General features: G+C 51.9%; 10 protein-coding genes across 10 annotated transcripts; 7 read left to right on the top strand and 3 right to left on the bottom strand.

Annotated features, from left to right (window-relative positions):
* Nucleotides 1-728: 728 nt before the first annotated feature.
* Nucleotides 729-1469, top strand: CABS01_08072 (uncharacterized protein; the record flags this gene model as incomplete). Its single annotated transcript, XM_060541434.1, has 1 exon — nucleotides 729-1469. One exon carries the CDS (start codon nucleotides 729-731, stop codon nucleotides 1467-1469), a length of 741 nt encoding a protein of 246 aa, XP_060402238.1.
* Nucleotides 1470-1726: 257 nt separating this feature from the next.
* On the top strand, nucleotides 1727-2549 carry CABS01_08073 (protein kinase; the record flags this gene model as incomplete). The annotated part of the gene is made up of 2 exons (XM_060541435.1): nucleotides 1727-2266; nucleotides 2337-2549. 2 exons carry the CDS (start codon nucleotides 1727-1729, stop codon nucleotides 2547-2549), a joined length of 753 nt encoding a protein of 250 aa, XP_060402239.1.
* A 450-nt stretch (nucleotides 2550-2999) lies between these two features.
* Nucleotides 3000-3459, bottom strand: CABS01_08074 (uncharacterized protein; the record flags this gene model as incomplete). The annotated part of the gene is made up of 3 exons (XM_060541436.1): nucleotides 3000-3065; nucleotides 3147-3197; nucleotides 3265-3459. The coding sequence occupies 3 exons, from the start codon at nucleotides 3457-3459 to the stop codon at nucleotides 3000-3002; spliced, it is 312 nt and encodes a 103-aa protein (XP_060402240.1).
* A 1077-nt stretch (nucleotides 3460-4536) lies between these two features.
* Nucleotides 4537-6106, top strand: CABS01_08075 (uncharacterized protein; the record flags this gene model as incomplete). Its single annotated transcript, XM_060541437.1, has 6 exons — nucleotides 4537-4575; nucleotides 4777-4876; nucleotides 4994-5359; nucleotides 5462-5637; nucleotides 5699-5830; nucleotides 5900-6106. Coding segments are annotated over 6 exons (1020 nt in total), but the record flags the coding sequence as incomplete, so codon positions are not given.
* Nucleotides 6107-6861: 755 nt separating this feature from the next.
* Nucleotides 6862-8553, top strand: CABS01_08076 (exo-rhamnogalacturonase B; the record flags this gene model as incomplete). The annotated part of the gene is made up of 6 exons (XM_060541438.1): nucleotides 6862-7140; nucleotides 7275-7540; nucleotides 7596-7675; nucleotides 7745-7986; nucleotides 8052-8121; nucleotides 8192-8553. The coding sequence occupies 6 exons, from the start codon at nucleotides 6862-6864 to the stop codon at nucleotides 8551-8553; spliced, it is 1299 nt and encodes a 432-aa protein (XP_060402242.1).
* Nucleotides 8554-11722: 3169 nt separating this feature from the next.
* CABS01_08077 (pectate lyase) lies at nucleotides 11723-12506 on the top strand (the record flags this gene model as incomplete). Its single annotated transcript, XM_060541439.1, has 2 exons — nucleotides 11723-12044; nucleotides 12109-12506. The coding sequence occupies 2 exons, from the start codon at nucleotides 11723-11725 to the stop codon at nucleotides 12504-12506; spliced, it is 720 nt and encodes a 239-aa protein (XP_060402243.1).
* Nucleotides 12507-14636: 2130 nt separating this feature from the next.
* Nucleotides 14637-16223, top strand: CABS01_08078 (uncharacterized protein; the record flags this gene model as incomplete). Its single annotated transcript, XM_060541440.1, has 1 exon — nucleotides 14637-16223. The coding sequence occupies one exon, from the start codon at nucleotides 14637-14639 to the stop codon at nucleotides 16221-16223; it is 1587 nt and encodes a 528-aa protein (XP_060402244.1).
* A 1115-nt stretch (nucleotides 16224-17338) lies between these two features.
* On the bottom strand, nucleotides 17339-18459 carry CABS01_08079 (acetoin reductase; the record flags this gene model as incomplete). The annotated part of the gene is made up of 4 exons (XM_060541441.1): nucleotides 17339-17704; nucleotides 17778-17952; nucleotides 18048-18296; nucleotides 18416-18459. The coding sequence occupies 4 exons, from the start codon at nucleotides 18457-18459 to the stop codon at nucleotides 17339-17341; spliced, it is 834 nt and encodes a 277-aa protein (XP_060402245.1).
* A 1125-nt stretch (nucleotides 18460-19584) lies between these two features.
* Nucleotides 19585-20193, top strand: CABS01_08080 (peptide methionine sulfoxide reductase; the record flags this gene model as incomplete). The annotated part of the gene is made up of 1 exon (XM_060541442.1): nucleotides 19585-20193. One exon carries the CDS (start codon nucleotides 19585-19587, stop codon nucleotides 20191-20193), a length of 609 nt encoding a protein of 202 aa, XP_060402246.1.
* Nucleotides 20194-20803: 610 nt separating this feature from the next.
* CABS01_08081 (bax Inhibitor family protein) lies at nucleotides 20804-21871 on the bottom strand (the record flags this gene model as incomplete). The annotated part of the gene is made up of 2 exons (XM_060541443.1): nucleotides 20804-21290; nucleotides 21345-21871. 2 exons carry the CDS (start codon nucleotides 21869-21871, stop codon nucleotides 20804-20806), a joined length of 1014 nt encoding a protein of 337 aa, XP_060402247.1.
* Between the last annotated feature and the right edge of the window lie 1815 nt (nucleotides 21872-23686).

The following is a 23686-nucleotide window of genomic DNA, read 5'->3' on the forward strand; positions in this document are numbered from 1 at the left end:
TGGATATTCCCACCATAGGAGACGAATGACTTCTCTCATGTTTCCCATCGTATCATAGACCAATCATAATTTTCGATTGGTTCAATCCTTTTCTGAAAGGTGGGTTCGGTGTCTACGGCCGTCAATTTCGCGGCCTGCCTCGAGCTTCGAGTCAAATTTGTCACGTTCAAATCTGCACATTGACGGGAAACTGTGACTGTCAGCTGCGCAAAGCGGTGGCTATGGCAACACCGCCTATGGCAATGCCGCGCCAGAAACAGGCAGCAAAGGACGTGGGAGCCTTACGGCATTTTCACAGCTCAAAAACACACTTGCGTCCAACTCTTTCGCGGATCATGACCACTACTTAGATCTACATATCCTCATCCATCCAATCCCGAACAAACCGGTAGTGCTTCTTCGACTAAACGACTACACCGAACTACTTCCTCACAACATAACCTATCACGGATCTCTCTCCAAGCCTTGAACAGGTAAACAGGTGGGTTGCTTTCTTACTGCATGCGCTGTTTAGCTGTCGACATGTCGCACTATGGCAGAGAGAGAGGCATGCGTGCTGCAGCCACAGCGTAATGTCCACTGTTGTGCTTCGTGTGGATGTTCCTGCCTTTTGTGGGTTAAAAAGCAATCTTTCTGCACGTATCTGATTTCCAAGTCATTCCAGGCCGCTAAGAAATACCTTACAGATCTCCAAAACCAGTCCGGGTCTCGAGAACCGAGCTTGCCTAATGCCACAGTCATTCGACGTCGGCGCCGCTAGGGATGATATCGCCTGCATCCTCCTGCGTGCTTCATGCCAAGATCTCAACGACAAACGCAATCGGTTCGTTCCACGGGGCAGTTTAGTGTCCCAATTCGACCAAAAGAAGGTGTCAGGCTTGTTAAGCACATTCATTCCCTCCGACAAGACTAAAATTGCCGAAATTGCACGTTTCATTAGTCCCAGCAAGCATCAAAGATGTCCTTGTTGTAAGGATGCTTTGTGCACAGGACTGAGAATTATCTTCGCAACATTATTCATCCTTGGGAAACAGGAAGTAATATTGGATATTTATCAAACTTCAGTTCATATTTGTGATGGAGCTTGGCCATGCAGCGATCCAACCTTGCCAACCTACTTTTCCCGTGCTGCTGAGGCGCTTCGGGACGTCCTGCAAGCCCTAGATGCACATGATCAGGAGCTATTTCACCAGCTGCAGTGGCATATGAGGTCTCCGTACTTCAGTCAATCGAGGACAAATGTTGATGAGCAGCCTTATCATCTATTGCATGATGAGATTTCGTTGCCGTGGTCAGAGCTCGACATGCAGGGGAGGATACTTGATGGACAAGTCTCGTTTGTGCAAAGAATCAAGATACACCGAGATCATCACGATTTCTCAGATGCAAGTTTGCAAATCGGATTGATCACCGATCAGGCCATATTTACTAATAACTTCTCGTGTCTTAGCAAGCTGGAATACCTATAGAATATTTTGCGTTGAAGATCACCGACAAGAAGCATACGACCAAGGCTGCCGAAACTTCTTTTATGGATGAGATTGCTGCCAACCAAAGGACAACCCATCCCCGTATAACACCGCTATTTTCTGCCTTCAAACACCGAAATCGATATTATCTCCTGTTTCCCTGGGCTGACGGCGACAGTCTCTATGACTTATGGAGAAAGCACGACTTACATCATGATTCAACGGAGCATTGGCCCTCTTGGTACTCAGTTCAATGGATGATAGACCAATGCTACTTCATCGCCGACGCCGTGGCCACGGTTCATGGCTATGATTCCCGCGAAGGGGGGTACTCTTCCGAGGCCCAACTTCATCTCGACATCAAGCCGGAGAACGTTGTCTGCTTCCAACAGTCCCACGATGGCAAAGTCTCATACGATTTGAAGCTAACGGACTTTGGTCTATCTAAGCCTTTCAATCGTAATTCTCCGACACGTCCGACGCAGAAGGCGGAGACAAAGACATACCGGCCACCTGAAAGAGATTTCGAGAGATCCAGGGTGGATGAGTCGTTCGATATATGGTGCTTGGGATGCTTGTTTCTCGACTTCATCACCTGGGCCATGGAAGGGTGGGCTGGAGTCGAGAGCTTCCGCGAAAACCGCCTTCAGGAGACAGATGAGATCGATGTCGACCTGGAGTTCCCGCCGGTACTGGAAGATACTTTCTTCAAGAAGAGGGTGCAACGAGGGACATGGTGGTGGCCAAGAAGAGGTCCTCGGACCATTGTTGCAGATCTAAAGCCCTCGGTTACTTCGGTGAGTGTTTGAATATCCAATGATCGACGATTCTGCCCAATTTGTGATGCTGACGGAAATCTGGTGTCAGCAATTTCAACGTCTCCGCGCCCATGCACGGTGCACAGAGTATTTGAAGAGATTCCTAAGTCTTGTCCAGTCAAGAATGCTGCTCATAGACGGCAGTACGCGGGCAGCGTCGAATGAGGTTCGAGATGTCCTGCAAGTGTGGAAGCAGAGCTTCAAACAGCAGGTGGTCCAGACTCGAAGCCTCCATCCGACTGAAGTAGTCACGGACGAATGAAGCAAGCCCTTCGCTGATAATTCTGAAAGCCTGCAGATGCAATGTGGAAGACCGGATGTTACATCACCTCAACCTTGAATATGCGAGATACGGCAACGACGTGGCACTCAAGGATTGGGAATCCCCACTTCACTATTAATACGGCAAGTCTGGGGAGGCAGTAGAAGGCACTGCACGCTTACAAATTTTCGAGTATGGTAAGGAATTACGTCTGTCATCACCAGGCTTTCTTGCGGTGGAATTGTGAATTATTATTCACATGTATTTCAGTTCCACGAACGTCCATCTACCTTATCAACGGAGACCGAGAGGAGGGGTCATGCAGACGCATAACCCCCGCTCGTCGACGATGTAGCTAATACCTACTTATCACGATCCGGAATCACGCCCAAAAATGACAGACAATGCGCCCAAGATTAATTCTCTCCACTGCAAGTGTCCCGAAAGAGTTCATTCTTCTTCAGAGTCTACCTCTTTCGCCTTCTTGAGGGCAGCGTGAACGTTTTCTATCTCCTCCTAGTTTCACGGCAAGCACCTAGGTCAGACGGTGAAATGACTTCATAGAAATTCATCCAGCCAAGAGATATCTAGACTCACTGGGGTCAACTTTCGAGGAAGTTGAACCTTGAGACAGTCGGCTTTTGTTGCCTAAATCAGGAATCAGTATGTTATCTGGATGTGAAAGGACGGGAGCGAGGCTTGGGCGACGCCTTACCTTCACCTTAATCGTCTCCTTGGGAAACTTGAATCTCAAAAGCGTTTTCTGCAAAACCTTCACGTCGGCATATCGATCGATTATCGTGTCGGTCGCGATAAATTCTTCCGTATTGGCCATTTTATCTCGTTTGCCGAAAGTCGGGATGTAGCTCTTGAGCCTTGATGCCCAAGATCGGATATTTGTATCATCCATGTAAAGCAACGACGGGGCTTTTAAGAATACAAATACAAGTTCGCAAACCAAAGAATTTGTTGTCTAGTGAAGACTTCGCGAGTTATACAAAGAGGGTGCGCATTCTTCAAATTCTCGCATTTTGGTCATCAGAGCCAGATGCTCGCCAGGCTCCAGCGAGGCAAAGTGCAGTTCTTCATTTTGCGAACCACTGAAGGTGGCTTCGGTGTCATCCAGAAAAGTGAGTGGCTGAGTTCCCGAGGCACCTTTTCAGGCGCACGCATACATGGCGCCATGGCTGGGCAAATGGCTTATCATCGCCTGTACTTCCACCGCGAGCTAAGAGGTGTCAGCACACGGCGTCGGCTAAGGTATCATGATATGACTTTTAGTCCACGTGCATTACCCCCAATGCCTTCAGTCGCGCTAAAAAAGCAGGCTGTGTGTTGTATCACAAGTGAGGCTCGGGGCACCGTATGTCACTACCAGGCTCATAATTTCGGTGGTATTGTTCATGCAGTATTGCAACCAACAACAGCTCATCGAGTTACGTGAAAGGACGGGAGCGGATATAGCACTGATTGGTCTAGTTGAGTGCATCTGCAGTCATCATGGCGCAGGGTCAATGGCAAAGCACAAGTTTGAACCTTTAATCCACATAGAGTCTCAGGCAGGTCGGGGGCCAGGAAACTGCCGTTGACATCAGTCTGGACCATTGGGTTTCAATGCTACACACACACTAATGAGCGGGCTGATGCACGCCAGAATCTTTTGCTGGCAAGTCGTGCAATTGATTCACTATACAAGTATAAGCTGAAGCAAGTGCCCAACATCGTGAAAACACCTTAGCTCTTTCCCTCGTTGATCCAGATGCTGAAGTCGCGTATCACTTGTTGTCACGATGGAATGGATCAGTCAAAGATCAGACTTTCTCAAAAGAGACTTGAATAAACTTGAATTTTCTCCGGAAGAGTCTTTCAAGATATCGACTGTGACTTTACGAAAGTCTGACAATCATGTGAGTTTCCAGTTTATTTCATGTGTCTTTAGTCCAGCCTAGTCAAAATTAATCGCATCTCAAAGCCAAAAACCTTAGAGTTCACCACAGAAGATGAGTTTCTGAAATGGCTAGAATTGGTAAGTACCTCGAGCAAATGGTTCTCCGTTTCACCAGGGCTAGTCTGCTTACCACATACATCATAGGAGAAGTCGCCTCTTGAGGTGCCAGGCCTGGTGCTTGTGATGCATCATAGGCTGGATGCAACCGACCCACTGGGAACCAGGTCACTGCCATACGGGAAGAGCACTTTCAGAAAAATAACTCAAAAACTATATCAGCACCGTTCGCTGGCGCTCCTGTTCAAGAGAGCCTCTACCGCGCTCATCACCCACAACATTGTGGGGTGGGAGGGCAGTCTCACTTCTTTGCCATCCATAGGTAAGAAAACCATTTCAGAGGAGCTCTATCCTGTTGTCAAGTGCTATTCACATCCACCCTTTGAGTCCGCCGGGTAGTTGTCACCATGGAGTTTCGAGGCTCTAACATGAAGCGCAGTGTACAACTGCAAGTCCGACATTGAAAGCCCACCGCCGACAGTGAATCGTCCAGACGATGTTGCGCTGTCAGTCACTTCATTTCCGACTCTTGGCACAGCTTACGCAGCCATGTATGGCTGCACGCAGCCCGTCATTGAGTCAACTATTAAGTGCCTGGAAGACTTTGGTGGACAGGCCTTTCATCCTCTCGCTATGCCAGTAATATTCGCGGAACTAGAACGCGCACGCCTGGTAGGTTTGCTTGACAGGGAGAAAGAGGCGCTTGCCAAACGTATCTTGGAGTTGGAAAACAAGCTTCGAGGTGAAGACCAGAGTTCTATTTCTGAGAAGGCAGATTCTGAGCCCACATCACAAACGAGAGATTGTGAGTCGACCAAACTTTGGATGGATGTCAGTAGTCTCCAAAATGGACTCCATAGTCTCAGGACTCAGCTGCAGAACATGATGGAACACTCAGGAAATCTAGCTACGACATACTTCAAGTCACCTGTCGAAGGTAGCAATAAGATTGATGAACATGCCGAAGAACGAAGAGCAGGAAGCAGGATTGAGATGAGATTACGCGAGATGGTTGATGAGTTGGGAAGCAAGATCCGAAGCTGTGAAGCTCTCCTCGGCGGGATGTCCCTAGCTGCACAAATGGTGAGCATTAGCAAAACGCTTTCGTTGATTCTCTAGTTGCGGGACTGACGCTCATGGCTAGGAATCAAACTACTACACGAGACGAGACGCTAAAGTATCCATCATCATTGCAAATGCTACGAAGAGAGACGGCAGCCAAATGAGAAGCATTTCCCTGCTAGGGATGATCTTCCTGCCTGGAACATTTCTTGCAGTAAGTTCATCCGTTTCTGCAATATATTTGAGCGGTCGCGTAAGAACAAGTAAGCTGATGCATCGCAAGTCCCTTTTCTCCATGTCTTTCTTCAATTGGACTCCCCCAGATGGTAATCAAATCATCTCGCCGTGGATCGCTCTCTATGGCGTCCTTGTAATCGTGATCACATTGATCACTGTCTGGGGTATGAGGAAGTGGATGGAAGCAGAAGAGAAGAAAGCTAGGGAACAGATGGCGAAGGAGGTCAATAGCGATGGTGACTCCATTGTATGAATTTGGATTGGGTGTTGGGTATGAGCAGGGGGCTTTCGGAATCCGATGCAGTTGAGAATTACCTTCGCACAACGGAACGTATTTGAGTGTCTGAACATTGTTGGCTATTGTCACGGAGGGCCCGGATCGAAGGAAGTTCGTCCCATACTGCCCCGTGATGAAGCCTTTGGAGTTCGAGGAGGAATGGATCATATCCTCTTAAGTTTCATGGAAAAGTAAAACGCCTTACAATGGTTGCCATGTAGTACGCAACTGATAGATGTATGTTCTTTGAAGTCATTCTCGTTGCGCAACAAGTGACCGGGGAAATAATATGCTTTCCCCGCATCACCCCGCCTCCGCATTATCAATCGCCAACCGATCGACACCGTACAAATTTAGTCATAAACGTGGAGATCTCTAGGCCTTCGCGTACCTCCTCCTTCATGATTCGTGCAAAATCCAACCGGTCGAACGGCAACGATGTAACTCCGATGCTGGCCCCAAGGAATCCGGCGCGAGATTTCAGTGCGACCGACTAAACACGACGCTGAGACCGCGGAGACTCGGCCGGGAAAAGCCCGATTTGACGATGCTAGGAAACTATTCAATCCTTGGGCACCGTCACGGTTTGCCGGTGGGAGGTAGCGCTAGGGTCTTCTGTCTTTCAGCTGATGTTCTGAGCCAATCCTGTCGTTCATCGCTTTTTCAACCGTCAGCCACTGGACCCCGTGTTCTCAGCCCAGCTCAAAGGACCTGTTACACGTTGTTTGAACATGCACTATTCCTGGGCTGTTGGCGTGCTTTGCACTCTACTTGCTTCAGCTTCCAAGGTTTGTGCCCAAGAGACTGAAGACACCGCTGGACGCAAGACTTGTGTTGTCAAGGCCAGCGGGACCAACACGACCGACGACGCTCCTGCTATACTCGAGGCATTCACGCAGTGCGGCCGGCGCGGCAAGGTTGTGTTCGAGCCAACGACATACTTTGTCAACTCCGCTCTGAATGTCACTTGGCTGGACGACGTCGAGATTGATCTTCAGGGAACTCTGCTGGTACGTCACCGTTCCACGACAGGCTTGTTGGCCCCCTTCCCGATCTTGGTTCAATTTGAGTCATGCGCCAAGCCAAACAATACCGAGACTTTCGTTTTATGGCGATCGACTAACGTGAGACTACCGGCTGTTAGTGGAGTACGAACATCTCGTACTGGCTTGCCAACTCGCTGGACGTGGGGTATCAGAATCAGTCCACTGCATTCATCCTCGGCGGTAACAACGTTCGTCTCAACGGCCATGGGCAAGGCACTTTTGATGGTAACGGCGACTACTGGTATGAGTGGATCAGACAGCAGGCCAACACTTCCAATTACCCTGGTCGTCCGCATGCTCTCACTCTCAACGGGTTGAGAAACTCTGTTGTGAAGGGGGTAAACTTCTTGAGAAGTCAGATGTGGTAAGTACATGTTCCCGCACCTTAGTATAAGATAGAACGTCACTCATTCTGGCAGGACCTTGTCCATCATCTACTCTCACAACGTTGTCCTCGATAGCATCTTGGTCAACAACACCGGAAACCGATTCCAAAGCTGTACGTCCAGGACAACTTGCTTTGAACTCTGCCTTTGGCAAGACAATGAGTCTCGCTGACTTCGCATAGCGAACACGGACGGAGCCGACACGATCCGGTCCTCCGGCATCAAGTTCAATAACTGGACTGTCTACAGCGGCGACGATAGCATCTCTCTCAAGGCAAACAGCACTGATGTCAGCATTACAAACTCCAAGTTCTACAATGGCTTAGGCATTGCGCTTGGTAGCATTGGACAATACAACGACCAGTTTGAGACCATCGAGAGGCTGAAAGTCGAGAATTGCTTCTTTGACAACACGTTGCATGCCGTTAGTCCTCCTCGCCCTTCTCTTTCAAATCCATGAGAGCCCGTCAGTGCTAACGATGTCCTCAGGTCTACTTCAAAACTTGGACGGATGATCAGAACGGCTACCCTCCCAATGGCGGCGGCGGCGGGCTTGGTTGTAAGTCTGAAGCTGTGAACACGCAGTAACACTCCTGGTGAGAATTTCTCTAACGACCTTGACTCTGCAGTTGCGTCGGATATGTCTTTCAAGAACCTCACCGTTCAGGGCATGCGCGGTGCTGCATTTGCAATCTCCCAGTGCACCCGTTTCCGCGGCGCACCTGGAGTGGGCAACTGCACCAACTCGCAATTCCAGATTCGTGACATCACCCTCAATGGCATGGTCGGCACGACCAAGTCATCCCGCGTTGCCAGTCTCCAATGCAGTGCTGTTGCACCCTGCACCAACATCGGTCTCTTCGATGTCGACCTAGAGTTTGCCAACGGGACTGCTGCCACTTCATACCTTTGCGGAAATGCTGTGAGCCCGCAGGGCTTCAATTGTACTGGGACTCCTTGTGTTGGAGGAAGCGCAACGGGTGAATGTTGAGCGAGGATCTCCGAGACTCATGATCATTGAGGGCAGGTGATATTCTGGTCGATATTATGTGTCAGAGCCGACGTGTTGTTCCGGCGGTTCCGGAGAAGCCGAGGTTGGGTGCCAAAGCCTTGCGCAACAATGCCTCATTCGAATGGCAACTGCGGGTACAGAAGTGCAAAATCTTTGATCGATTGGGTCGTTTGTTTTCTTTCAGTGGCCACAATTTGCCTTCTTCATTCGACCATCAAGCTTCGTGACATCCGAATGCGAGACAAATAAACAAGCAATCAATTTGTATCGGTTTGCCTCTGTTCGTTACGAGCTATCCACTTTGATGTCCGACTTCCTCAACGGGTTGTTTGGAAACTGTCCGTAGACATTCCTGCTTGGGCGCGAAAGCGGGAACCATTCGCAGTGTCGGTGAAGCTTCATGGCAAGTCGTTCAGCGACTACTCTATCCGTATGCCCAAATGAAATGACTCGTGCGAGACCGTGGCGTCTCGGCCCGTAACTATCGCGAGCTTTGATCAGCTCACTGATCCTCGCCAAGCAGATGTTCCCTTGTTGTGGTCTGGAAACAGAGTTTCAATTTACAAAGCTTGGCACATTGCGTATGTCGAAATAAGCGCATCACAGCCCACAACTGCCCGAAACTCTGACTCAAGCGTCTACCTATAGTTAAAGTAGACCTTGGGACCGTTTGTCTGCTCGACACAGGGGACCTGGGTTGATGAAAGGACGCCCATGTCTGCGGAACGCGGAGCTGCGAACCTAGAGTCGTAGGGCTGGTTGCTGAGCAAAGGTAACTCAAGGCTCACGGGAGTACGCAATCTCATCAGACTAGATCTTGACGCTAGGCAAGTTGTGGTTTCTAAAGCCGGATCCCACATCCCGCGACGTCTTGTCTTGACTCCTGTAGATGAACTCGTATTGCAAGAGACATGGACTAAGTGAGATGGGGTTCTTCAGGCTAGAACGATTGAGAGATTTGTTTCCGAGGTGTCAGTTTCCGCCGCAGTAAGGTCAAGGTATCTCTTCACTTTCTGAGGGTCGCGTGGCCAGGCAATATGGGTGCGCATATTGTAGTAATTATATGGCTTATTCATAAACTCTGAAAGGGTCTTAGCCGTGCGCGTGTTTTCTGTATGAAAAGACTGTAGAGATTTTGTATCGTTGCATTCCCGATCTTGCTTATCATCCATCCGAATTGTCTCCCCTTCCACCTTCTTACTTTCCTTTAGACCAAGTGACCAACGCGACCGGACGAGATACATCTGATTTGAGGGCTGCCGATCAATGGAAAAAGGAGATTTCCATCAATGAGTTGCAGGCTCCACAACATCCATCGCATCCAGAAGGGGGCTTGGCGCGATGCCAAGACACGGGATATGTTGAATGTTGTTTCTTCGCGGGCAAGTTGAGCCAATCTACTCTCAAAGACTCTCAACGGCGCGGTGAGACTTGGCAAGGGGTTGCAGTGCCAAGAGCCTCAAATGGCCTTAGTGTCGACGCGCTTTGCTTGACTCGAAGCTCTTGGCATCGTCCGTCCAATTTCCATTATTATTTTTTCCATCGCAAATGCCCCTCTTCTCAATGTTCTGGCCGCACCTTTGTTCAATCTTGTGACACTTGACGGAGAAAAGCCCCGGATTCATACTGCAGTACCGGAGTACGTTCTAAGATCTACCGAGACAAATGCCTGCCCCAGTTGTCAGTGTCAGTGGTCACGGTTCACCAGTACCACTAACCCCCCCGGCTCCACGTCTGCGGGATTAGTCACGGTAGTCGAAGTGATGCGCGCTCTTTTTTCCCCTAAACGCCAGTGGCCCTGCATGTGCGCAAGTAAGCTACTGTTTAGGCTTAAATTCTCAGCTGCAGGTTGGGGATATTCTGCTCGCCTCTTTGATCCGAATGTCACTCCAACCGCGATGATATCAGATAACCTCAGATAACCGTCAGGATTCTACTCGCCTACCTGCCGCTTCTGATAGTGTCTGCCACACACTGGGAAGCGTTTCCTCATGGGGAACGTTGCCGGCTTACACCACCCTTTCGGCCCCTTCCTTTGGGCGATGCGCCGTGTTGCGTGATTCTCTCCCACCTCGAATTTGTCTCTATGTCTCTAGAAGCGTACCCAAAGGTGACTAGCACAGGAAGGCACCCCGGTTTTGGCCCTCTTAGCAGTGGTTCGGGCGTGGGGTTCGGAGTATCCATCGGAAGGGCCTAGATGCCCGAGTTGGAGAAACAAGCCACCGGGGCGCCGTCTCTCTGCATCCACATTCTTAACCACCGACTTCCTAGAGAAGAGACAACCATCGCCTACGTTTCCTAGCCAGGAAGCAGCTCTTGCCTTCTCCACCCCCGATGAGACTCACACGTAAAAGGGGGCTGTGCTTAAAGACATACCCCTTACCTGCCCGTATTGAGTAGATTATCTGCCAAGTCCTACCAGGCCAGCAAGTGCGTACAAGATGTACTCTCATTGGCTTCATCAGGCTGTTTGTCGTCGGGGTCCGCAAGCCACGAGGCCAGTCACCACAGACCACTATCGCCCCCAATAGGCCCAAGACCTTTGATGTCCCAAGTTGTCTAAGAGAGAACAGATGAAGTTAGGCACGGCCGTAGTGCCTCCACCCACAATAGACTATCTGGAGCCTTTGACTACCGGGACTAGGTTGACGGCTCTCATCCCACAACGTGCCAATTGGTGGGTTATGGGCATCGGTACATGAGAAGCATGGATGCTTGGGTGAGCAGCGCGGCCGCCACCCACGTACAGGTACTCGGGCGAGGATCCGTTGACGGCGTACCAGATTTGATTGCTTTTGTGGTATACCGGTATCAACGTCTGATATTTCCACCAAGGAGATTCTTGGTTACTTGGCTCTCATGATTGTAGGTGGAGATATCGGACGGTTACTAGTGAGCTGGTGTTGTACGATCTGGGCTCTGCGATCAATGTGAAACTTTTCTTCCGCGATGGAATCTTGGAATGTCTCCTTCGTGAAATTGACATGATATTCAGGAGACGACTCGCAACAACATAAATACTCTGAGAATATCCTCGCAGTTCCTTCTTGCCCTTCTCTCTTCACCACGCTCACTCAGGACATCTTCCAACAGCCTCACAGTCTCTTAAGCCCAGCTTCTCTCAGCAAAGCCAACCTCATCTCTCAAAATGCAGACCAAGGTTTTCGTCTCCGCCCTCCTGGCTGGCATGGCCACCGCCCAGACTCTCAACATTCCCACTCGCAGCGGTTCCATCGTCTCCCTCTCCGCTCCCTCCACGATCTCGGGCTCCAAGGACTACGCCAACAAGGAGTTCGACCGTGGCCGTGCCTGCGACACTGACGCCGACACTGGCAGTGACTCCGCCGTCTTCATTCTCGAGAACGGCGCCACTCTGAGCAACGTCATTATTGGCGCCAACCAGCTCGAGGGCGTCCACTGCAAGGGTGCCTGCACTCTCAAGAACGTCTGGTTCCGTGACGTCTGCGAGGGTATGTTCACTCCTATGTTCTGCTTCGAACCCTTCAAGACATGCTTATTAACCCCTATTTACAGATGCAATCTCCGCTCTTGGCACCGGTGATGTCCTCATCCAGGGCGGTGGCGCCCAGAACGCCGTCGACAAGGTCGTCCAGCACAACGGCCGCGGCACCGTCACCATCGACGGCTTCACCGTCGTCACCGCCGGCAAGCTCTACCGCGGCTGCGGCGACTGCACCAACAACGGCGGCCCCCGCAACGTCATCGTCAAGAACGTCAAGGCCAAGAGCGTCAAGGAGCTCGTCGGCATCAACTCCAACTACGGCGACGTCGCCACCATCTCCAACACTTGCGGTTCCAGCGTCTCCAAGGTCTGCCAGGAGTACAAGGGTGTCTCCAAGGGCAGCGGCGAGAGCTCCAAGGTCAGCACCACCGCCAACTGCAAGGGCCAGACTTCTTTGTCTGCTTGCTAAGCGAGTCTTTGTTGGTGCCATCCTGTCTTTTCATGTTTGAGCGTGGAGTTTCAGGGAAAATATCCCATTGAGCGTGTATTTGCTTCTTTACTCCGCGTCGCTGAGTACTACATCAGTCTGTGACCGGACAACTTCTCTGTACATAGTAGCTCGGCCTCATCAGCCTATACATATTGCTGCATCGACAAGCTTTCCTCATGACATGTGCCCTTCGATTCCTTACTTGACCTGCTCTTGGTTATATCCTGGCGGACGCCATGCTGAAGCCTCTGGTCGGATTGTGCACTATGACCGCATTTCACGCGGTCTGTTTCTCTCCGTCGAGCTTCTCTCCGATCTTTGCTCTCAAGGAATATTGGCATTCTTAAGCTCTGCTTGGATTTATATCTCTGTCCAGAAATCCAAACCCACTTGTTTCACGGATTCACTTTTCCTAGAATTTAGCCTTTCCCGATACTCTCTTTACCACCTGCTTCAATGCGCAGGAGGAGTTAGGGTGACTATGGGCAGCAAGAATAATGGGCAGCATCCAAGGCTGGAAGATATCGGTCATCCCAACCAATGCCAATTTGGGCCCGTCAAGCTCGGCTTCATCTCAATAGCTCTGAACTGAATAACCACCAGGTCATTCTTTCAATCGCTTTGACAAGTAAGCCCCGGGCCAAAGAAGTATTCTTATAAGTCTCAGTCAAAGCTCCGCCATCTTCGACGTCTACTCCTGTTCGGTCCCACATTGTCATCGGTGCCTTCCGTTCCAGCTGCGGCATGAAGACTACGACATTCTGTCCAATTATTTGCCTCGACATTCCGGATGATTTTCTTTCTGTAGATACTTCATGCTGATAACACACCATCGGGTTTGCCAACGCGAATGATAGTACCAAAGGCAGAACCTGATAGGACATATTTCTTCCAATTTCCTCTTGGAACAATGGTGGTCAAGAATAATCTACCTGAGGCATTGTGCCGTGCTAGTAGCACTCGAAGCGCATATTCACGGGAGTCACCGTCAGAGTTTTCTTTTTGCCAGACAAATCCCAAGGCATGTTCGATGTCCTCTATCCAGCCACACGGAATGTTGTCCACGTACAGCCTCTCCACGACAAGCCTGAGGCCGGATTCCGGCGAGCAAGCCGTCAAGGTCAAGCAACCCAAGGCCAATCCATTGGAAGGGGAGGTTTGTCGCAATTGAGCACCCCACAACGAGAGGAGCGATGTTTTGTGGCAACTTCTTCGGCTTTAAGTTTTCGACCGGGTTGGAAAGAGGCAATACCCAGGTTCCTAGTGCCGGAGAGGTTCCAAGGGCTAGGCCGGGAAATGCGCATTCACCCTGACTTTACCTTCAAGGTATAAGACGCCCAAGTCATCCAGGTAAGTCTGGATGTCCGCTTCTTCGGCGGGAAGTCTTTAGGCAATCCATATGATTGGGCGAGGCAATGGTACACGCACATTAGCGGTGCTCAGGACCATTTCCCTAAAGTTTGGTTCAAAATGGTGCAAGACCTTAGAGACAGCCCGTATGAGAAGCTGAGGATTGACTACTTCGACAATGTCTAGTACGTTCCAACAGCAGACATAGGTGTCGAAGAGCAGCTGCACACTGCCGGACCTAGTAATGTGCCTTGGGATATCCAAGCCCCCGGTTCAGGGCAAGAACTCATGCAACTTTAGAGTTGCGGGTCTCATTTACACTACTCGAACGGTGCGGAAAGCTTTCCACGGGTTCGGGCTTACCCTGACGGTTAACATCACCTTGAAATGCCTTCATAACAACACCCGTCACCCCCCCGGGTTACGCATCATAGCCCCTGATTTGCGGTAACGCGCCGTGAAATCGTCGCCCGGTCCAAGGCCTATCTGCCTTAGGTTCCCGGTGGCACCTGGCAGGACAGGAATCCCGTGTATAATGCCGTCTTCTCTCCCCCTAGAAGCAGTTCGTCTTCTCATCTCATCCATCATCCACTTCTCTCTGCAGTCTACACATTGCTTTTCAGCCACTCTTACTCTACTCTTGCACGATCCTGAACTCCAAGCAGTTTCGTCGCATTACTTGCTGGTCTAGCTACTTCTGTTCATCAGAGTACCTACTTACCTCCATTTCTACACTACATCCTCAGTCGTCCTTTTACAATGTCTTCTTCCACTCAGTCAACTGTTTCTCCCATCATGGCGTCAGAGCAGCTTGTCAAGAAGATGTTGGGCGCAGATGTAACCTTTGGCCCTGGTCTGGAGGTTCAGGATATCGTCATTCCTCCCACCACTCTCTCCGGGAGCATCCCCTATCTCGCCAGCTTCCACGAACACACATACTCCTCTGTGATGTTGGCCAACATTGTCAGACTCCACTGGCGCAACCCCACTGCAACGGCCATGCTCACGTATAGTGACGCCTCCAAGTGCCGCGAGGTTGTCCGCCGCTTCAACGACGGAGAAGTTGGAGTCTGCGGGAATTATGTTCGGGCGACGTTCCTTACCGGCCAGCGCGGTCCACAGCTTCAGCTCACCAGACTTCCTCTCAAGGCCACCAAGTCGGACATCACCCATGATCTCCCAGCGTCGCTCTATCCCAGCTGCACCTTCATTGGGGGTTCCAACGCCAAGCTCGCGCCAGCAGCTCAGCTCCAAGCCATCAAGGACTTGTTCTCTGCTCACGGTACCATCATCGTAGAGGACCAGATCAGAGATCACGGCGACGAATCTTCCGTCAGACTTGTCTGCGACGAGGAATCCGACGCGAGACGGATAGTCAAAGAGCTCAACAACACGGTCCAGAAGTCTGCTGGTATCAGTCAGTTGTTTGCAGACATCTGCTTCAACCTGGAGTACTGCTTCCCAGCAAAGTGGCTAGATCACATGAAAAAGACAAGAATCATCCACCCCACCGATGGATGGTCCGACACTGTCGACAGAGAGGTCGCATCCATCCAATTCATCTCCGCGTTCAAGGAATCCATCCTCTTCAAGAGAGAGCTTATGGACTTGGTCATGCGCGAATACATGGACTCTTACGGGGATAACTGGGATTCCTACAACCTTGCGGAAGGACGGATGAGAGACTGCACCAACCGCGAGTGTGCCATTTGCTTCTGCCCTCCAGAGCAAACAGTACGGACCAGCTGCGGCCACATCTACTGCGCTGGGTGCTACGAGCACACAGTCTCATCAACCGCAAAGTCCTCCAGCGAGAACGGCATCAAGTGCTTCGGCGACTCTGGCAAGTGCGGCAAGCCCATCACACTCCCAGAGCTCGACTCCCACTTGGGTTACCAGGGCGTGGACAAGCTCATCGAGTGTTCTCTGAGCTCCTACCTGCAAGCCAACACCGCCACCTACCACTGCTGTCCCACTCCGCGCTGCGAGCAACTCTACAAGGTCACTCCCATGGCGGCAGACAACAAGGGCACCATCCAGCGCTGCATTGGCTGTCTTGAGATCCTCTGCACATCTTGCCACATGCCACACGACGACAACGTCACGTGTGACAAGGCGGAGGACCACGTCAACGCTGAGCTCTTCAAGGGTCTCAACATCAAGCCGTGCCCCAAGTGCAAGACGCCTGTCGACCGCTACGAAGGGTGTAATCACCTGGAGTGCAAGTGCGGTGCCCACGTCTGCTGGCACTGCATGGCGGTGTTCGACAACTCTGGCGACTGCTACAAGCACATGACTGATGCCCACAATAGCATCTATGCAGGGCAGGCTCTCTATGATGCCTAGAGGAGGACGAATGGGCGAGGTCTGATGGGTAGCAGCTTGTGCCTGCACATCAGAATGGGGTTGAATGAGGGTTAGGTTTCATTTCACTGTTTGGAGATCACCACTATGATAACTTCTGGGTGCTATTGGCGTTTGCATGGTTTGTTTTGTTTTGGATTACGGGAGCATCGCATAGCCTTGGATTGATGTCAGACACAAGATGTCTAGACTTATTGATGACCAGTCATAAAATGACTAGGCGTATCACTGTCAGCCATAAAGTGGCTTGACGTATTCTTACTACTGCTCCATACATCAATTGAAATGAAACCCTTGCCCATAAACATGCGCTTTCTATGACATGCAATCAGTGACGTAAGCCCTCCCATCGATAGTGAATCTTCCTCGCTGGATACAGTCTTCGGATCAGAGATCAAGTAGCCTTTCAGTATCACAAATAAGACACCGGGATCACTCGAATAAGTCTAGGTTCCCATTGGTAGTGTAAACCATCTCCAGTGATTTGCCTTGGTGTCTGCCAATGGTTGGCTTGGCAGGTATTCCTCTTGTTCCGCCTCACATAGAGCTACCCATTGAGAAGAGACCTGCAGGCGTGCGAATCATTAAGTCTTTACACCCTCACATCACTCTCATCCCCTCCGGATAATACCATCTCATGATGCGCATCTCAGCCCTACCCTCATCGAAGTAACAGTGTCTACATAAGAAGCACTCCATCAGTGATGGAGCTTGCCGTCAACTGACAAGCCTCGGCCAGGCCCTCCTCCCACTTCCGCCACCTTCCACTCTTCGTCATTGCTGATGTCTTACAAGCATTAAGCCTTGCTCAAGGATTCAATCATCCCACTCATTATCGATAACACGCCTTCAGCCTCGATAAGAGCTCTTACGTCTGGCGTCTCCAAAGCGGGACAACTTCACAGTGCGCAGGTAAAGCAGCCAGGGGAAGCTCCTTCACCCGGCCCTCATTCACCCGAAGCCAACAACACAGCTTAGCTTACGATGGCCTGATCACCCGAACACCGAGACAACCACCATCTCACACATCGTTCGACCACCTGAACAAAGAATAACATTCCATAATCCCTACACGCAGTAGTCACACGGCCACTAAATCAAGTGTAAATAATCCCGCCATCAACAATCTGCGTCTGCCCCGTAACATGATCACTATCCGGCCCCGCCAAAAAGCTCACCAGCTTCGCCACATCCTCCGGCACGCTCGTCCGCTTCTGCGCAATCAGCTCATTCGTGTACTTCTTGATGGTGTCCCCCTTCTTCGCGCCCGTCTTCTCGCCCAGCTTCTCGTCAATCAGGTCCCACATGGCCGTGCCGACGATGCCGGGCGCGTAGGCGTTGACGGTGATGTTGTGCTCTGCGTATTCCATGGCCGAGGCCTGGGTGAGGCCGCGGACGGCCCATTTGGAGGCTGAGTAGTGCGAGAGGAGGGCGAAGGGTTTGAAGCCTACTATGGAGGAGCACTAGGGCGACATGTCAGTTTCATCTGTGATTATGTCTGAGGGGGGATCAATGGTGAAGGGATAGAGGGCTTACACCGATGATCTTTCCGGGGCTTTCGGGCTTGCAGTTGCCCTGCTTGATCAATTGTTTCGCGGCAGCCTGGTAACAGTTCTGCACGCCGAATACGTTGACGCGGAACATGTTCTCGAATTCTTCCTCGGTGAGGTCAAGGAGTGGCTTGACCTGTGCAATGCCCGCATTTGCGATCCTTCCCGTTGTCAGCATCCATCACTCTCTCATCTCACAAAAGCAGCAAGCATCTCAAATGAACGAACTCGATAAGTAGACAAAAAGGCGACTTACATGGTATTCAACGGACCCAGCTCCCCAACAGTCTTGTCAATCATGGCTTGCACCTCACTCAGCTTCCTCACGTCGGCGGTCGCAACAACAGCCCGGCGCCCGAGGTCGCGGATCTGCTCGGCGACGTCGTGAGAGCCGGCCTCGTTGGCGGCGATGTCGTTTATGCAGACGTCATAGCCGTCGCGTGCGATGCGGAGGGCGATGGCACGGCCTATTCCTCGTGAGGAGCCAGTCACGATGGCGACGCGGCTGTCAATGGATGTCAGTCACGGTATTGGCTTGTCTTGTTGGGCCCATTGACGAATCATGTACACGGGTGAGTGTATCCGGGGATGTAAGGTATCATTGTGTGTGAGAAGGTGACGGACCTAGCTTGAGCCGCAGCTCTGGTTGCTCCTGCTAGTCCGCTCATATCTACTGAGGGTGGATATATGCTCAAATATTTCTGGTTGAGATACGATGAAACTATGGTTTAGACACAATGGTAAACGATACAATTGAAGCTCAATTCAAAGTGTGCTCCCCTCCCTTATGAACAAGAACGAAACCTCTGACCCCAACTACGAACGAGCAAGACCCCGCAGCAACAGCTCACAACGCGGGGTCAAAGGAGACCGAGAAAGCTCCTCACGCTTTACTCCAAAGTCTCCAACGAAGCCGGAAATCATGTAACGATCCCTACGCCCGGCGAGAAGGATTCCCAAGCCAAGCACCAGCACACGCGGAAAGGCGGAACCGCAGTGTCACAGTCTCAACCTTGTGGAATTGCTACTGTCTTGAAGGTGGATCTCCAAGGCGGGGCACAGAGCTTCACAGTTGCCAGGGCAGTTCCCATCTGCAGGGCTGCAGCTCCCCCGGACACCGAAGCTCCTCGGATTGGGAAGCTTACCTAAGTGACCTTACCTAATAGGTAAAAGGACGGTTCCCAAAACCCCGTGACCCGGCGCAGAGAGAAGTGGGTCCACGTTGGAAAAGGATCTCCGAGCCGGCCGCCCCCGATTTGTCATGCACTCCACGTTTTCCGCCCCGAGCCACCGCCTCTGGTCCCTGGCCAAGTGGTGACTCTGACATTTTTTTTTTCTTTTTTTTTTGCCGACCCTTCCTTAGGTGAGCAGTCCCAGAACCCCCCCGGGAGCTCCAGCGCAGGCGTGGCGACAACGGGATCCAATGGTTTGGAATCTGGCTGACGCAGGTGGCAGTGTAACCAACTTTATATACATAATCGCAATTGAATCCAAATCATTTCGTAGCTCCTTCCTTTTGTAACATTGTATCTTGATCGTGTAATCAATCTTTGGAATCATCACTCCAATGATCGCATAAAAGACGTCCGAAACACCCGTCTAATCACCTTCCCATTACAACCAGCGCACCACAAACCAGAAACCACCCCTCGCAATACCGCCCAAAAATCACGATTGCTCCCAAACGCAAACCCCACCACAAGCTCCAGCAGCTGCCCCTCCTCACCCTCGCCCTCACAATCCCCATCGTCCTCTTCCTCTTAACAACCTCCCTCCCACACATCCACCAAACAATGATCTCCTCCCTCCTAACCCGCCTAACCCGCCCCTTCACAACAACAACAAGCATGTCAATCACGCCCCCCGCCCCCGTCTCCCTCCCGGAAGGCGCCCAAAAAGCCACCATCGCAGCAGGCTGCTTCTGGGGCGTGGAACACCTCTACCGCAAACACTTCGCCTCCAAGGGCCTCATCGACGCCCGCGTAGGCTACATCGGCGGCGACCTCTCCAACCCGACCTACCGCGCCGTCTGCGGCGGCGACACGGGCCACGCCGAGGCCCTGCAGGTCGTCTTCAAGCCCGAAGAAGTGAGCTACCGCCAGCTCCTCGAGTTCTTCTACAAGATGCACGATCCCACGACGGCGAACCGCCAGGGTCCCGACACGGGTCCGCAGTACCGGAGCGCGATTTTCTACCACGATGAGGAGCAGGAGAAGGTTGCGAAGGAGGTTACGCGGTTGGCGAATGAGCAGTGGTATAAGGGGGCTATCAAGACGCAGGTTGCGCCGGCGGGACAGTGGTGGGATGCGGAGGCGTATCACCAGCTGTATTTGGACAACAACCCAGGCGGGTATGAGTGCCCCAGTCACTTTTTGAGGACGTTTCCCCCGCTTGAGGGATGACTCCTTGACGGCGGCGGGGAAGTAAAGAAGGATGGAAGGGGTGATGAGAGGGCGAAGAGGACGAGTAGGATGTAACGATATGGGGTTTCCTTTTCAACTTGAGGGAATCATAATGACGGATGGGATGTATCGGGTGGCTTTCTCTATTACGCACGTAGAGGCTCCGAGGCAATGAATAGCGCTCAACCGCTTTGATTTTAAAACTGTGTACCATCATGAGTGTGTGCATTTTGTGACTTCTGGCTTCATCATGGAACAGTAGTTGCATACATAGCCAGAGTTTGAGGGGGCAAGTAGCTGTTGCACTATCTAACTGAGTCAAGATGCTGAGACTGTGACATGCTACTTTGTACGGGTATATTGAGACACAACATATCAGGGTGCAGGTGTGGTGGACATTAAGTTGACCGAATTTAGAATTTTTATTTATTCTGGTATTGTACAACATAGAAAAACCAATTCCGAACCCGTAGGTCTCTTTGGAGTCGTATCATGAGAGGGGTTCTCGAGCCTCTGTTTTCCGCCCGCCGTGGGGTATATACACCATCCCACTGGCGGGATCCCATTATCCTATCCTCCATCGCTGCTACACTTCAAGTCCAACTCATCTTTACTTCCTGCGGTTCTGCTGCATCATCAGAATCTGCACCATACGGACAAAGATGTTGATAAAGTCAAGCTCAAGCGCAATGCTCTCGTTGACAGCATCCTTGCGAATGATGCCGCGCTCAGCAAGACGAGCGTGGTGCAGGATCTTCTGGACGTCGTAGAGGGTGAAGCCGCCAAAGACGGCGAGACCGCCGTACAGCGAGATGCTCTCGGTCAGGGCGAGGGTGCGGACGGCGGTGACCGGCAGCAGCATGGGCGCGAAGCTGGAGGCAACGACGACGCCGAGGCCGGCGAGGAGGGGACCACCGATGTAGAGGTACTTGTCCTGCTTGGCGGTGGCACCGACGATGGAGAGGGAGCCCATCATGGCGACGGTGTAGAGACCTGCGCGGGCGAGGAGGGCGCCGGGGACCATTGTCAGGAGGGGGGCGATCATGGCGGCCTGGGTTGCGTTGAAGGCGGCCCACATGGCGTACTTGGGGATGTAGCTGGTGATGCGTTAGTTTGCTTCTCGGATTCTCGGGAGATGATTCTTGGCTTACTTGTCAGGAGAAATGGCACGGGTACCGTACATGGTACCGAAGCTGAGAGCAAGACCACCGATACCAACGACCCAAGGGTTCGTCACCATCAACCTGTAGACGAAACCAGACTGGATCATCTGGCGCGCGCTGAGGGCAATAATACCGACGCCCAAGCCGGTGTGAAGGAAAGTGTCGTTGAGGTACTCGCGCTCGTAAACGGGCATGCCGCCATCATCGCGGGTCTCGCGGTTGAAGACGACGTTGATAGCGACGAGAGTACCGCCAAAGATGGCGCCGCCGACCAACAGCTTGCGGAGGGGGCTCGCCTGGCCCTGGACGCCAGGTGCGGCCTGCTGCATGTAGGTTCTCGAGGAGCCGCGGAGGAGGGCATTGCGGGCGGCGGTCGCGACGGAGGCGGTCGGTCTTGACTTTGACGAGGCCTGGTGGAAGGCTCTGGTGGCGGTTGTGCGGAAGGGTTGAGATAGTTGCGGGAGACGCTGCGCCAGGCGCGCAGGCCCTTGGCGGAGTGTGATGCTGAATGACATCGTTGTCGTGTCGATTCGTGTGCGAATGTGATGTGGGTGAATTTGTGATGCGAAAGAGAAAACAAAGGGGACGTGGTGGTGGTTGACGATGTTTAAAGGCCTGCGTGGAGGAGTTTCGCAGGAGGCAATGACGAATGACGTTCCCGACTCTGGCGGACTCTCGGGGCCGGAATTTGCCTGAGGTGCTTTCCCCCGGGTGGGTTTGGCTGAGGCAGCTGCTTAGCTAACTTTTTTTGCGGTCATGTGAGTGGCTGCGAGAGAAGCTGGTGGAAATTCCCGTACCTTCTCTGCGCTGCCCTCCGCCTTAACCCCGATCCACCCGGGCGGACATTGGAGTTTGGTGACCAGCTGCTACCAAGTGACTTCCAGGTCCCACCAGGTGGCAGCGGGAGCCCTTCCTTTTCCCCTCGGCTTCTCCTCCGATGCAGCTGCTGGAATGAAGCTCCCCTCCTGTCTGCCGTCCACCGGCCTGAACCGCTGCCGTTGGTCGCATGCCTCCTTGGCATCCAGAATTAGCAACTTGGGAATGAGACAGGAGGGTGTAGCCGCTGTCACACAAAGTCAGGTACTTGGTCGGGAACTCTGCTTCTGCTGCTGTCAATAAACCTCCGTATTCCCCAATCTCTCGAGTTGCATCGCCGCTGAAGCAAAGCAAGCTGCTATAGCGCGACAATACTTAAGAGGTGACTGAGTTCTCGTCATCTCACCATGAAAGCATTGAGAAACACTCATCCTCTCTCGCATGCCCTTCCCTCGGTATCACCTGTGCCTAAGTGAACGAAACGAAAGAATGCAACCAAGTTCCTTACCGCTCACTGCCACTATGAGAGCCCCAAGAAAGCTAACAATATAGCTTCCATCTACCGTGCAGTAGCCTCCTTTTACCCCGCCATGCCTGGCCAATCTCTCAACACCACCTGAATCACCACCGTTACATGGACGCATGTCTCTCCCGTCTTAGGATCTTGGGATACAGGCTTAATCGCGAGAGACACGAGAGGCACACAGACCGCCCCAAGCCACCCATCGTTCGAATTAGCCAAACTCACTGTCCGTACCACGGTAAAGCATCAACAAGGCTGGTGTTGAAGGGCGACACCTCCAACGGTTAACCGGCAGAAATCCAAGCCCAGACAATCTAGCTACGGCCAGCCACATTCCGCAGTGCCGTCAAATTCCCCCTCACTAAGACGGTAAACCTACTTGGAGCAGTCACCTCTAATCGCGCCGCGAACTCATCGTCCGAAGCCTACTCTGGCTATTTCAGCGACCTCCATTTGCGTCCGGACTCATTTCGGGGCCTTGTCTTACTTCAGTATATCAGACGAGTCACGATGTCTGGCAGGATTGTGCCGAATGGCGCAAGGCATGGCCATTTGATTCATCACTGAGGTTCCTTTTCAAGCTTTCGGCTTTCCTCGTCCAGCAGGTACATGGGGCTTGAATCTGACAATTGAGTACCTCGAACACGTTTGCTATGTATCTTTGACTAATCACACCGACGAATCTTCATCCTCTCATCGCTCTAAAAGAGTTCATTGTACGGGGTATAGAATCTTTCTTTCGCAGTCCATGATTCCCCTTCCTATGGTTCCGCCCACACCGGAATCACCATGGTAAACCTCCGCAGCTCTCCCGAAGCACGGCCGCCCCAGACCTGTTTACTCCCCTCGACTCTGTGTTTTCTCCGATGAACCGTAACAATTCAGACTCATTGCACGTCTTGAACTACATTTGAGACACCTGATCACCCCCTCGGTTCCTCAATCCCGTACCGGCCCCAGGTACGGGAAGTGGGACGGGGTTTAGGGGACA

Source organism: Colletotrichum abscissum (genome assembly GCF_030869225.1).
Source record: "Colletotrichum abscissum strain IMI 504890 chromosome Unknown Scaffold_18.1, whole genome shotgun sequence".
NCBI lineage: Eukaryota > Fungi > Ascomycota > Sordariomycetes > Glomerellales > Glomerellaceae > Colletotrichum > Colletotrichum abscissum.